The 14,988-nt window shown below is 45.4% G+C and overlaps 1 protein-coding gene across 1 annotated transcript in view; it reads right to left on the bottom strand.

The window, feature by feature from the left end:
* Positions 1-2,053: 2,053 nt before the first annotated feature.
* Positions 2,054-14,988, bottom strand: part of efnb3b (ephrin-B3b) — a 90,826-nt gene continuing 77,891 nt past the window's right edge. Inside the window, exons 3-5 of the mRNA XM_080879188.1 lie at positions 11,946-12,038; positions 8,747-8,809; positions 2,054-4,554 (exon numbers count right to left, since the gene is read on the bottom strand). Coding sequence (XP_080735314.1) covers positions 4,127-4,554; positions 8,747-8,809; positions 11,946-12,038 — 584 coding nt within the window. The 3' untranslated portion in view covers positions 2,054-4,126. The remainder of the gene's footprint in view (positions 4,555-8,746; positions 8,810-11,945; positions 12,039-14,988) is intronic.

The raw sequence follows: 14,988 nt of genomic DNA, 5'->3' as shown, positions 1-14,988 counted from the left end.
AGCAGGCCTCAGGAACTCTCTCTCTCACACACACACACACACACACACACACACACACACACACACACACACACACAGGCAGAACAAAAGCTCTCAGCCAGACCCCCACACAATAATGAATCACACAACGGGACAAAAAGAGTGGTGCTTAAACATTTTTGTTTGTTTTTTTTATTCAATCTTTTTTTTTTCCAAACCAGGAATGTACTAGTTTTTTCCTCTCTTTAGAGGTGTGTTGGAGGGGGGGGGGGGGGGGGGGTGGAGGCGAGGGGAATGTGGAAGAACAGGGAGCGGGGCTCAGGGGTCGCTGTGATGAGTAAGACAAGGAGGGCAAAGGAGGAGAGAAGAAGAGGAGGAGGAAAGGACACGCACACACAAAAAAAAACCCCTTCTCACATGGAGGTGTCCCAAATACAAAGTCTCAACACGTCACATATGAGCCACCTTTGCTCCGTGGCCTCCGCTCGCTGGCTATTGGCACAAAGAAACACACATACTCACACACATTTACACACACACACACACACACACGTACACTTTCACCAGCGGAGAGGTGAGGGAGCTAAGCAGTGGCTGCTTATTTTTTTTAATTATTATTATTATTATTATTTTCCCCCCGGTTCCATAGAAACAGCGTTTTCTTCTTTCTCTTTTCAAAACAACCAATGGCGACTGTGTCCATGTTGTTTTTTATCTCCTGTTTTTTTTTTTTTTTAGAAAAGCCAACACGTCGAGTCGACCAGTCAAACACAAACGGTGAGAGCCAGAGACACAACTTTGAAATAACATCGACATGAAACCCAAACAATAATAATAAAAAAAAAAGGAGAAGAAGGAAAAAGTCCAAAAGATACTTGACATTCTGCTGAGAGGGAGCGGGAGAGGGAGCGCAGCGGGCTGAAAACAGGCCAGCGGCTTCCTCGTCGGAGTCGACGGCGTGAAAGTCCGCAAAGTTTACTTCCCCCCCCCACCCCGCCCCGCCCTCGTGGACACAAAAAAAATAAAACAATGAGTCGCAGAAGCTGCTGAAGGGAGAGTAACAGACACTTCATTTGGCTTGGAGGATACTTTTAGGTATTCTGAGCATGTTTCAACTTTAAACAGACATTGACTTAACAGCGTACATAAAGAAAAACACAGCACATGTTGGCAGTTGTACAAAAAGAAGAACTTTCATCTTTGTCATCAATTTTCATACAGTCAAATACAAACTCCTCCACTGGGTTAAAAAAAAAAAACAAAACGAAAAAACGAAACATATCCGAACATCATCGTCTGCCCAACAAAGTCAGTTTAAGACGAGTGTGACACTTAAGCTTGAAACGTATCTCATTCTATGACGTCAGGTACAAAAACACGGCTGAGAAATGTCAGAAGGTCCAGATTAAACACTGGCTTCACACAGAAAAACATGGCTACAGCATTGGAGGCTTTGCGTGTATGTGTGTGTATGTGTGTTTGAAAAAAGCTCTCCACTGCCATCCAGTTTACACATAAGCCATAAGCATGTTTGAGCAACACAAAATAGCTTTATTAGTATGCACATGTGAACACATTGCACCTCTGAACACAGCGATGTTATTGCCCTCTGAGGTCGAGGTGCTCGGCACTAGTGTGTTTGTGCGCGAGAGAGAGAGAGAGAGAGACAGTGTGAGTGTGTATGTGTGTGTTTGTGAAAGCGTGGGAGCATCTAAAAGCAGAGGAGGAGAAAACACACACAGTCGCTCTGTTCATCCCTCCCGTGTCCGTTGGGTCAGTCTTAATCACAGAAACACAGAGTCATATGAAAGTAATCAGCATTTTTGTTGAGCGTGTGTGTGTGTGTGTGTGTGTGTGTGCAAGTGTGTGTGTTGGGAGTGCAAGCGGGTGTGAGAGACAATGTATGCCATTCAATGCAATCAAGAGGCATTTGTGACAGTCATTAAAAGGTGTGAAATTTGCGTTAGGTTGTGTTGGGAGGGCGTCAGAGTGTGTCAGAGAGAAGCGGGATTTTCTTTTGCGTGTGTGTGTGTGTGTGTGTGTGTGTGTGTGTGTGTGTGTGTGTGTGTGTGTGTGTGTGTGTGTGTGTGTGTGCGCGTGAGCGTGTGTGATACACAGAGATGCATTTCAACACAAATTTTGGCAGAAAAAAGGAACAAATCCAAAATGCGAGTCACAGTAGGCGTGTGTGTTTGTGTGTGGGGGGGTGTGTGTGTGATGAGATCTCTCTTTGTCGTGGTTAAGAGTTCAACTCCTCCAAAAAAATCCATTTTTGGCTGTAGGTCCGTCACCTCCATACGGGAGACTCTCCATTTAAAGAAGAGGTTTCTTTGCTTCACCGGCCACTCTTCCATCCCTCCTTTCCTCGGGATCCTTCATCTCGCGCTCCTGCCTCTCCCGTCCTCTTCTCCCCTCAGCCTCTTTTTCTTAAGTGTGCAATTCCTTCAGTCTTTCCCTCCCTCCCTCCCCACTAGCTTCCTTTTTTTTTTTTAAGCTTCTGCATTCAGACGCCGCTTTTCTCCTCCACCCCAGGCAGCTCTCCTCTCTCTCTCTCTCTCTCTCACCCCTGTTCTTCCTTTATTCTTCTTCCCCACCATCCCCACCCCTAACTTCTTTTCGCTTCCGAAAAAAATAAAAAACATTTGAAAGGAAAAGAAAAAACTTTCATAGATGGTTCTACCTCAACACTTCCACAAACGAGGTCTAAACTTCAAAACTACGGCATAGTACAAGGAGCTATAAAAATATACACAGAGTTCAGAGACCCTAGAGGGAAGGGGGGAGAGGTGGAGGAAGGAGGGAGGGAGTGAATGAGAGAGGGAAGAGAGAAACGACCTCTGTTCACCGGAAAAATTAAACAAAAAACAAAAAAGGGATTAAATTAATAAACAAAGGGGAGGTGGGGGTGGGTGGAGGGTAAACAAGGTCATTCTAAGTTGTGAAAAAGAAAAATAGATAAAAACAAAAAAAGATGTCTAGCAACAGAAGTGTAGTTTAAACAGAGTGGGTAAAACAAAACAATAGAAAACGGAAAAAAAACATCTAGAAATTATTTACTGGATATTCATATATATAATCTATAAGTGTCAATAGCGATAAAAAATCTCACTTTTTTGATATTCGCTCACTATTTTGTGTTTTGGTATTTAAGACAAGTCTAAAGAACGCACGCATTCGCACAGTCACCCTCGCACAAAGCGTGCGCACGCGCACACACGCACACAGACTAAACCCCACGCGCGCATATGCAAACTTGCCGTACTTGAAGCACACTAACTGCACGCACACGTCTAATGTGGAGCAGCAGCACCGCCATGATTATTGACCGAGTTCGTAGCTCGCTCTCACAGTCACACGCATTATTAAAATATACAAGATTCTGAGAGTCACCGATTGGTCAGACCTTGCGTAGAGGCCCTGGCTCGGTCATGTGACCGCCGCTCGGACGGTGCTGATCGGGCGAGTCCGAGGCCCCCCTCTTCCCCCCGCGTTTTCTCAGGAGAAACAAACACATACAAACTAGCATCCTATTATTGAGTTAGTGGTAGGGGCCGGACTCTGATTGGCTGATGGAGTTCTGCGGTGCTAAGTGGGGGTCAGGGGAGTAGTTTTTCTTGCTGTTCTTGTCCTTTGCGTTCTCCTTTTTCCTTCTTCAAAACATCACATTTCCCAACGGCAGGTCCCTACCCCGTTAAAAAAAAAAAAACAGTGTGTGCTGCACATGCACACGGGCGTTTAGGGGAGGACTCTTCAATTCAGCATGTGTAGGGGGGCTCATTTAGCTCTGAGTTAACAAGAAGGGGGGGCAGTCAGAGCCTATTGCCTATTCGCGAGGGCCTTGTTAACAAAGGCTATGCACGGTTACGACATTGCCCTTTACACACACTTGGTTGTGTGAGAATGGGGTGGGGAGGCTTACTCGGCTAGAAACACAACTGTGGCCAGGGGTGCAGGCTCACAGGGTAGTGAGTTGGGGGTGTGGGGGGGTCGGAGGGGCAATACTGGCAGTATTGAGGGGATCAGGGTTGGAGCTGTGATGGATAGCTTTGCTGTGGCTTCATTTGGAGCAGGGATGTGGGGAGGAGGGATTGGTCGGTAACGGGTGGAGGGAGGCGGGTGCGTCCAGTTGGCCGGAGCAAAGGCCACCTCATACTTTGTAGTAGATGTTGGCTGGGCTCTGAGGCGGCATCTCCTGGACAATGTAGACAGGGTGTCCGTAGTCCCCGCTCACCTTCTCGTAGTGCGGGCAGTAGGCCGAGTCTGACGTCCGCAGAGGGATGATGATGTCGCTGGGCTCGGAGCCGTTGTTGTTGGAGCTGGTGATGCCCCCGCCGCCTCCCCGTTTGGGGCTGGTGAGGGAGGACAGCGACAGCGGAGGGTGGTGGGTGTCCGAGTGCTTGGCGTGCCGCCTCCTGTAGCACACGACGCAGATCACGGCGGTGACCAGCAGGAGAAAGGCAGAGCCTCCCGCGGCGCCGGCGATGAGAGCGATGTTGGAGGGTTGGAGAGGCCCGTTCTCACCTCTGCCTTCTTCCCCGAAGGGTCCTCGAGGCTGGCTGGAGTTCCCCGTGCCGCCTGAAACGAATCACAGAACAATCTTTACTTCCAGTAGCACAAGCTGCTCCCGGCGCCGCACAATTCATCACGACCAATGCACCGGAGCAATAACACGGCTTGCTCTCACAACTTGCGTTTTCACGAGCTTTTAAATAAACATACCATTCCTTATGGCTCTGTACCACAATAGCATGAGTAATGACGATGGTTCAGCCCAAACTAGCAGGCATAAACCAGTGGAATGCAGCAACTCTCACAGAAGCTTATATGTGGTCTCTTCATTGATGTAATGGAGTGGACAGCAGTCCCTATAAAGCAGCGAGGAATGTCCGCAGTGAGTGCGAGTGTACTGCGCAGTATATACTCTTGCGGACAGCCTGGCTGAGCCGCAGTGTGTATCAAGGTAATACACTCTATTTCCCTAACCTTAACAACTGTATTTACTTAGCATTACAGCCAGCCACATGAAGAGATCCTCCCCCCTCCGCTGCCACCACCAGACCACACACTCGGCCTGCCCGCTGGCCTCCCTGCCCGCCCGTCTGTCTTTTTTATCTGTCTGTCTGTTTATCAAACTGTCTGTCACACTCGGGTCCCGTTGCTCCCTCTGTCTGCCCCGCGTCTCGCCTGAAACCTAAGATCTTCACAGCCTCAGAGCTCGCTGTCTTGCCCGCGGGAGGTCGGGTCAGAACTCAGCAGGTGAATGATGGTGTGGAGGTGTGCGAGTGTGCGTGTGCATTTATAAAAACAGGGCTGATACGGACTGCTTTGGCACTGGGCATGTGTATGAGAGGTGCGAACTGGTTAAGGCAGGTAATGTGAGTCTTTGCTATATAGGGCCTCTGGATTGGTCTATCATTATTCTTGGCACACATCCCTCTCTGTTCTCCCCGTCTGTCTCTCTCCGGCGTCTCCTCCGTTTCCTCGCCCTCCCCTCGCTCCGTGGTTCTTTCTATCTTCGGGTTATTGTAGCCGTAATGACCCACCTTGCTCTGAGCTCAGCACCTTGCAGCACAAACACACACAAAGACGCACACACAAGCGATACTGACGTACACATCCAAGCAAACACACCTCATCCCCTTTCCTCCCCCCTGCTGCGAGCCCCCCTGCCGCGCTGGACTGACTGGGAGCAGAGCACTAATGCCAGAAGTCGATTACACTCCCCGCTCCTCCTTCCTCTTTCTTCCTCCCACCATTAACCCAACATCCCTCATTCTCCGTCTCCATTATGACTGCCGCCGCTCACCTGCTCTCCTTATTATATCCTCTTCCTTCACCTCTCCTTCTGCACCTCTCACTCCCCTTTTTTTTGCACGTCTCCTTCCTTTCTTCTGTGTTAATTCTTTTTTTCTAAAAAACACAAGTTCAGACTCCAAGGCCTTATTTTCCGTTTTTGTTTCCATCTATTTCATATCATTAGCGGATTCCACCTCGGAGAGAAACACGCAACAGGTCAGAAATGAAAGAACGGGTCAAGGTGTCGTATCATCCTTGCTTCTGAGCCAGCTGTCACATTTCAGAGAGGAGTAATTGGTCTCATATTCGGTTTTTTAACATATTTTTGGAGCTGTTTTCGAACACTCGCCACATTTAGTTATGTTTCCACCGGGCTGCCGCACGAATGCAAATTTCAGGCATTTTGTCAAAATAAAGTGTGAATGAGCGCATGCTTCCATCAGAAACCTTTTATATGAATACATTCAAGAGGATGTGACAAAATTACATAATTCCTAGAGCAGCAGTAACTCATGCATTATGGCATCTCATTGCTGCTCCCCACATAAAATGCTCTTCTTTTTTTTAAAAAACAGAATTAATTTGTCTCTTTCGATCCATTTGTACTTGGAGGATGTGCACCAGAGCCCTTCGTATAGAATCACATCAGGAAATTTGAGGTGCCACAAAAAAAGAGAAAAGCAGGTGAAAGGAAAAGCGAAAGCTTGCGGCTTGGCAACGGGAGCGGAAATTCAAATCATGTCCTTGTCGTAATCAGTGGCTTAGATGGGTGCACATTAGGACTGTAATAACTGGAATGGGTGAGTCTTAGCTTCTCTCTGCTTTGCAAACAAATTTGATAAAATAGAAAAAGTTGGGATGCTGCGTTAAATGTAAATAGAAACAGAATATATTGTTTTGCAAGTCAGTCAAACAATATGATATTATATGAAAGATCAGATCACAGTTTCTCCACACCTTAATCCACCTTAAGTGGGCTCAGGCTGAGAGAGGGTTTTTTTTTCCCTTTGTACAGTACTTGAACTTTCATTCGTGGGTGCAGCGATGCCTCGTCTGTCACCTGTTTTTAACGCTAAATGCCTAACAAGCATGATCGTTCCACATTGTTCTTTGCACCGAGAAACTTCTCTGGATGTTTTCATATTGTAAACAACACATGATTAAATCTCTTTAGAAATAGTCTTACCCCTCTTCTATCCTGTCTTCCTCACCCTCACCTCCAACCAGTGGTGGCAGATGGCTACCTCTCCTTGAATCTGGCTCTACAGGTTTCTTCCTGTTAAAAGGGAGTTTTTCCTCCCCGCTGTCGCCAATTGCTTACACGCAAGGGGTCGTCTGATTGTTGGGTTTTACGCATTATTGTAGCATCAGCGCTCAGTGGACTGCTGTTGTGATTTGATGCTATATAAATATAACTGAACTAGATCGTTGTTTTCACACCAACCATGATACTAACCTTTTTTTTCAAGGTAGATGCTCCATGAGGTGTTTACTGTTACACAACTGTTCCTGTTTTTTTATGCCTCATTTTTTTCCAAACATGTTGCTGGCTGTTGTCCTCTTACTACTTTCACATACAAAATATTATTATTATTTTTTTTTACTTTTGAACATTTCAGCACTTTGCATCAACAAGAATCATGATTCATTTGGTTCCTCTTCAAACTACCTAGAAAATAATGATTTTAAGTCTCCTGTTCTCTGACTTGGAATCCATTTATAGACGTTTATCCCCAGCGGACATCTGTAATGAGTGATGGTTTTGATTCGAGTGAGTTGAGTTTGTGGATGACAGAAAAAAAACCAAACAATCCTTTCGTATCTATTCAGAGAGCATTTCTTCTTCATATCCCAATAATGTATTTCTATTTGTTTACATCCCAAGAGAGCCACGCAAACACAATGAGAAACTGTGAATAAGCAACAGTATTCCAATTATTAGCTGAGATGATTTCGAGCGTATTCACACGAGGATTAGAAATTCTGGCATAACTGCTGTGTCGAATGTCATAACAATCATTTTTAGATATGCGGTTAAGTGCGTGTCAATATGTCCTTGCCTGAAAGTCAAAAATGTGTAAAATCCCTCTTAGGTGTGCGATTAAATCATCCTCGCCGTCGTGCTTCGCCGCTCTCATTCTAGCACAAACAATGCATACTATTGTTGCTGATTCACACATACACTTCTCACCTATATGAGGTATGGACAAGTGATTGGGAAATGTGTGAATGGTCCAATTCCCACATCTGGTATAGTACGCAAATTCGCCCAAAAAAGAAAAAAAAGAGAGAGAAGGAGAAATGAACACAGCTCAGAGTGAATCGTGTTCTTTCCCCTTCACTGAATAACTTTGAGGTGAAGCATGAATGTTGCCTCTCTCCATTTTCATCTCCTTGTTCTCTTCCCCTCTCCTCTTTGCTTTTCAATTATTCTTTTCTTTCTCCTCCTTATGTGCCTCCCATTTCTACCCACTCCGTTCTATCACTCCCCTGCCTCCTCTTCTCTCTTCACTCAGTCTCTCATTCTTTCTAGACAGAACTACGGTGCACACTACCCCCCTCGCCCCCAAACTAATGACAATAATAACTCTGAAATGTCGTCGCTGCTCTCTCTCCCTCTGTCTCTCTTCCTCCTCTTGCCTCTTTCTTCCTCCCTCACTTTTTCTTGTCCTTCTCCCAAGGTAGCTATTAGCCATCCATTCCCCGCCCGCAGCACTTAGCTCGAAGGGCCGGGTGCAGAGACGAGGAGGAGAGGGACAGAGAGTAGGGGGGAGAAGGAGAGAGTGAGAGAGAAATATGGAATTAAACAGAGAGATCCGCAGATGTCACCGCTGCACATTCTCCATCTGTCGCCTCCACCCTCCCCTCTCCCTGCTGCTTTTCTTTTTTATCTAGCAGTCTTTGCTTATTCCCTCCATCCATTTTGTGGATGGATCTGCTGTGGATTATCTCTATTTGATTTCCTGCTTACCTGGGTTTTTGCTGGTGGTGCGTCCCGCTGCCGGCTCCTTCTTTGGAGGCAGTCCATATGGGCCTTGGGAGGAAAAATAAGCGAGGAATTACAGAAATACCGAGACAGCCTCCATCTTCTGCAACAGCCAAAGCTCTCTGATTCGAAACCAATAAGCGACATTAGCAAAGAGAGAGACAGCCAGCCAGAGAAATAAGAGACAGAAGAGGTTTAATAAAGGACCCCCTTCCCTTCCCATTATAGGGGAGCACATATTGACTGGGCTTCGACGTGCTGCGTATGAGCACTTTTCCATTTGTTTGAATGGGAAACTAAAGAGAGGTCGTTTGTTGTTTTGGCCTGAGCGAATTTACACAAGGCCATAACGGCTTGTAATCTGTAGTCGCTAAATCAGGCCATCTGTCTCGCAAGCCCTCAGTAATGGTGATGGCATTAAAGTGAGTTTATGTGACACATGCAAACACGGGCACAAGCGTGCACACACATGCTACATGCTAATGCAGCCGTTGTGGGTATAAGTGCTACTCCTCGAAGCTGAAAGAGATGGTTCAGAAAATACTAATTTTGTTAGCTTCTGAGCCATCTGTCCAACAGTGGGCTGCAAGAACAGAGTTGCGCTGGGCTGTTGAGTTCAACATTTCGTGCAACATAAAATGACCGCAAACTTACAGTTAATCAAGCGCGGCATTAAATCAGGCACCCCACAAAGTCGAGCTCAGCTGCAATCCCAGCAGGTCAGCTGATCTAAGTGCCGGCCCCCATCAGCTGATAGCTCTGCTGATACACTTCTACACGCCTAGCTGGCTGTCATATGTAGGGCTTGCTATTGAAGCTTCTTTAGCTTACTCACAATTACATCTGCAAGCTGCTTTGCAACCCACCCCCACCCCAGTTCCTGTTTTTGTGCTGTGTCTGATTTAATCATTGTCGTATCTATTGTCTCTCAGCTGGGGGTCTACTTTCCAGCACGCTCTAACACACAAAGTATACACATTTGATTGACGAGCGAAAGGCTGATAATTCAATTCAGTTCCACCCAGGGACACAAATTCCCGTTGGGGTTGTGTCAAGAAGGGCATCTGGTGTAAAACTCATATGAAGATGTGTTGCACTATCTGCTAAGAACTCGTGATGAATTCTGATGCACAGTTTCAATATTAACATTAATGTGCTCTGGGATGACACTGCAACCGTCCAATAATGCTGTAGTGATGTCATAGCTTTGGGACTGGGAAGTACAATAATGAGAGCTATCCACTTTACTGTAGATGGAAATAACAACCTGCTTTTGACTATAGTAGTCCTGCCTGTACAGTGGTCAAGCACAGCCATCAACCCATATGTGCTGACATTTAGAGAAGGGTAAGGATATTGGCTGGCGGCTCCCTCTTGACAATAAACCAAACAGAGGTTCGGGGTGGTGCCGGCTGGATCAATAGGAACTGCTGTTTGGTCAGCAGGGGCTCGTAGAAGGAGGTTCGGGCTGTGTGCGTGTGAGAAAGTGTGCATGTGACAGATTCAGAGAGCAAGCAAGATATATAAAGAATAAAATACGAGGCGACAGCTCAATGTATATGTGTGGGTTTTTGCAAGTGTGGGTCCCTCGAAGCGGAGCAGAGCGCCATATCTCATCAGAGATCACCACGAGGCGGCACGCCGCTTATTTAGACGACAAACAACACAGACGTGACCTTTCAGCCACACAGCAGATAAGATGAGGAAAACAGAGGAAAAGAGTGAAAATAAGGAGAGATGGCCGGCATGCAAAGCGGAATGGGGTGATGAAGACAGGGGAAAACGGGGAATTTGAAAGGAAAGGAGGCAAGGAGTGTTGCAGGGAGTAGTTTGAGTGAGGAAAGGAGAGAAGTGGGAAAAATTATTATAAAAAAATTATTTAAATTATTTAAAAAGAAAATGAAGAAGAACAAAGAAAAAGGTGTGTGTGCATCTTCTTCACAGAGCTGTGGTTTGTATGTGTGTCAAAAGGAAGGTAGTTTTTCCATCGCCTGTGTGGTGAAAAAGCCAGGGGAAATAAAGTGTGTATGTGTGTGTGTGTGTGTGTACGTGTGTGTGTGTGTGGTGGTATTTCTATTGAGCCAAGCTGACTATGCTGATGTTACGGGCTGATAGAGACACAACAGCGCCACTTGGCTCTTTGCTGAAGAGCACCTACAATACACAAGTCCTGATAACACAGCATAGATCAAGGAAATAGAAATGGCTGGTCGTGTTTGTACGTGTGTACGTGAGGGGGGTCGTGTGAAGGACAGGTGCCGATTATGTGTAGAAGTGTGCAGGCCAGTGAAAATGCTTAAATTAGCCTTTTTTCCCCTTTGCTGCTTAAAAAAAAAAAACACCTCCGTGCGAGGGTCATTAGCTGTGAATATTTTCCAAACAAATTAGAAGTGTGTGCAGCTACGAGTCATTAAAAATCACTGACTGTGTGCTTTAACAGAGAATGGAGTCGTTTTGTTATCATGCTGTAGCTGGCGGGACTGCTGTGCATGTGTGTGTCTGTGTGTGTGTGTGTTCGTTTCCCGGCCGTGGACATCTCAGGTGCATGCGTGTCCGTGTCCACTTAATGTGCACGTGTGAGCTGATGATTATGCAGACCGGTGTGTGCGCACGCGTGTGCGTCTAAGTTTCAGTGTGTGTTTAAGTGTGTGTGTCCAGCATGAGTCAGTAGCAGTTAAAAGGCAGAGTGAGAAGGGAGTCAACAGGGCTCATTAGAGCTGACTGATCCCACACTTCTTCGCTGTTCTTACCACTTAACGAGACCTAATATGCTCAGCAAGAACACACGCATTAAGAAAGGTACGTGTGTGTGCATGTGGTGTGTGTGTGGTGTGCAGACTATATGGTACGTGTGTGTGTAAGGAAGAGGAAGATTAGAGAGACAGTTTAAAAGTGGAAGAGGCTGCATGCAAGATAAGGCGCACTAATGTGTGCTGCTCTGTACTGCACAGATGTGAGATGATGGGAGATGTGGAGCTAATGCTTGTTAATATCACAGTGTGTTAAGTGATTTGTGTGTGTGTGTGTGTGTGTGTGTGTGTGTGTGTGTGTGTGTGTGTGTGTGTGTGTGTGTGTGTGTGTGTGTGTGTGTACGAGTCCATCACACATGCAGTGCACATGAGATAGCTCACATGTAGAGCGGATGTGTGTGAGAGAAAGCAGAAAGAGAGTTGCGAGGACTTACTCTGCCCCACTTTTAGGACCACCTTCATGCCTTGCGTGGCACACACTCCACCCTTCATGCTGTCTAGGCCTTGACGCGTCCCATCTGACGTAGCTGGAAGGATGGAAACACAGAAATGTGCAATTAAAAAAAGGAACAGCGTGCTATACGGACCCACTGAATATACAGCCACACAAACTCACACTCTCTCACACAATCTATAGCCAAGACTAGCTTCTATTCATATGGTCAGCCCTTCCAGAGAGTCAGCGAGTGACATTTGCAGAGGCAGCGATTTAAAACTCCACCAGAAGCTCTGAAATGTCAAACTATGAGGCGGCAGCACTTTAATAAGTCCTCATTTAGCAGTCTGCTGGAATTCATTAACACCCCCGCTGTGGCGCATGGACTCAACCGACTGCAGTCAACTGCAATTGCTGCTTGGGCTGGAGAAATAGCGTTGGAGGGGGTGGGGAGGGGATGCAATTTGGAGAAGCGAAGACTGACGGATGGGGGGGGGGAAGTGATGGTAATCCAATCAAGAGCGTATATGAAATCAAATGGGAGCCCCTGAGACACAAATCAGTGTGATTTGACTCAGAAACTGGACGTGATTGGTTAGAAAAGAAACTGTGGAATGTGTTAAAGCTCCACTTGGTAATACCCCATCAATACACCAACACTATCACCGCTTATGTTTTAATTAATAGAATTAAGGGGATTTTTTTCCATTTAAAATGAGGGAGGGGATGTGTTAATACAGGCAATGGGGGAATTTATTATGTGTTATCAGGATGTAAAAGCTTTTCTCACGCTGGAAAAAAATGCAACAGTTCAATCAGCACAATACAGCGATACAGAGTCAGATTTTAATCAGCGATGTAACGTCATGTAAATCACATTTTTTATCTAGTGAAGCTACAAAGGAAGTTAAAGAAGGTCAAACAGTGCTGAGAAAATATGCACACAAGAACTGTGTGTGTGTGCGTGCATGCATACGTATAAAATCCTGCTCAAAGAGCTCTTTTTACTTCACTGTTCTGTTCCAACTTGTCTGTCTGTGACCCGGAAATTGATCTCACCGGTGTCTCGCTCTCAAAGGATTTTGTAGTTCCTAAAAATGTAAGTTTTGGGTAAAAAAAACGGCTCAGTAGAGGAGCTATGGGCAAGGATGCGCAGGAACAAAGGCCCTTTGTGGGACCTGTGATGTATATACAATATGTGACAAACAGCTGAATTGCTAACACGATGAGAACAGGGCTCTACAAAGTGTTCCTTTGTATTCATAAGCTGTGGTTGTTGCAATTACACTTAGATAAAATGTGACATCTGCACATTTTTCTCATATTATTCCTCATTTATGTGCCTTATGCTGGTCAAAGATCGCTTTAGCATTGCAAACGCAGATAATAATGAGGTCAGTATACGCGAACGTGATCCTTATGAGCCAAAAGTTCTGCTTTCAGGCTGCTCTAAATGCTGCCCACAGCTGTCTGTTTATTAGGGGCAACAAATCAGAAGAAAGCTGGCTTTAAGGCACTAAAAAGGCTTCTTTGACACAATGAATGAACTCAGGGTCTGTCCAAGGGTGAGTTTAAAGTAAATATAATAAATTCTTAATTGCGCATCACACCAAGGAACTGCAGTAGAGTTTAAGACTGAAAATGCAAAGCTGCAAACGAATAAGATAAGTTCCTTTTAACATAAAAATGTTTCAGTGGAGATGCTTATCTGAGAGAGAAAGGGAGAAAATATGATGCCACATTAGACTGAACTGGCATCACTTTAAAGTGACAGTTCCTAATCAAGCTTGATTAGGAACTGTCTTGACTCCTGTCTTGTCCTTACCTCCTCCTCCTTTACTAGCATCACAAGTGGGAGGAGCTAAGATGGCAAAAGAGGAGAGGAGGCAGGAAAGGAATCGAGAATGTAAACAAAGAGAAAGGAGCAAGTGAACGACGACTAGCCTCCAGGTCACCGAAGGTGGAAAAGGATTAAGGGACGCGGAGCAGGCTGAGGATAGATGGGAATCAGCATGAAGATGAAGACACAGTGAGAAAAGAGAGAACGGAAAGAGAGAAGCAGTGAGGGGTGCAAAGAAGAGAGAGATGCTCCTAGTGAGAATCACACCTTTGCAGCCGGTGTACCATTAGCTGTGCAGCTGGTCTCAATCATTAGCACACAGATGATCCTACAGATCCTACTCACAGCAACAAATCAAAAGCTATTAAAAGACACCGAGTTCAATGTCTGCCTTTCAACTTTTAGCTGATGGAGGAACAGATGTGGTGGCTACTAAAAAATACAGTAGGCATATTCTTTCTCCTTCCCCCACACATACACCACACCGTCTACACTCATTTTCCCTGGCTAACCTTCAATGTCATCATTCTTCCTTTATAAAAAAAAATTATATATATATATATATATATATATATATATATATATATATATATATATATATATATATATATATATATATATATATACATATTTCCTCCCGCCACTTCCCCTTCAGGCTATAGATTAGCCAGTCTGAAGCGAAGCAGAGAGGGATGAATGGTGGATGGCTCAGGAGAGAGAGTGAGTGAGAGAGAGAGGAAAGTGTGAAAAAGAGGCAGCTTTACTTCTAACACCTCCCTCTGTCTTTCCCTCCATCGCTGCAGGATGCAGAGTGTGAAAGCAGGAGGAGGAAAGAAAGCAGGCGGAGGTCAAGGCGAACAGCAGTATGGTAGGGAAGCCAGGAGACAGGGATGGATGAAGGGATGGATAAATAAGGTTTATATAAAAGGCTGTGAAAAAACTTGTGCATTCCTCGAGTGTTTTCACTATTTGCTGTCCTTCGAGATCATCTTAAATCGTAGTATTTTTTTTTTCTCCACCTGAGACCTGTGAAATTTTTTTTCGTTTGCAATAATGGAAGAAGACACTTTCATTGATTTCAGTGAGGTTCAAATAAACCGAATGAGTGTGCCAAATTAGGTACAGCTCTTTGATCAGGGCTGTCTTTCTTTTTCTACATCCTTTGCTCAGACGTCATGTTCAGGTTGTGATTTAACGTGAG

Source organism: Rhamphochromis sp. 'chilingali', assembly GCF_963969265.1.
Source record: "Rhamphochromis sp. 'chilingali' genome assembly, chromosome: 1".
NCBI classification, from domain to species: domain Eukaryota; kingdom Metazoa; phylum Chordata; class Actinopteri; order Cichliformes; family Cichlidae; genus Rhamphochromis; species Rhamphochromis sp. 'chilingali'.
This window is presented reverse-complemented; position numbering and strand designations above follow the sequence as displayed.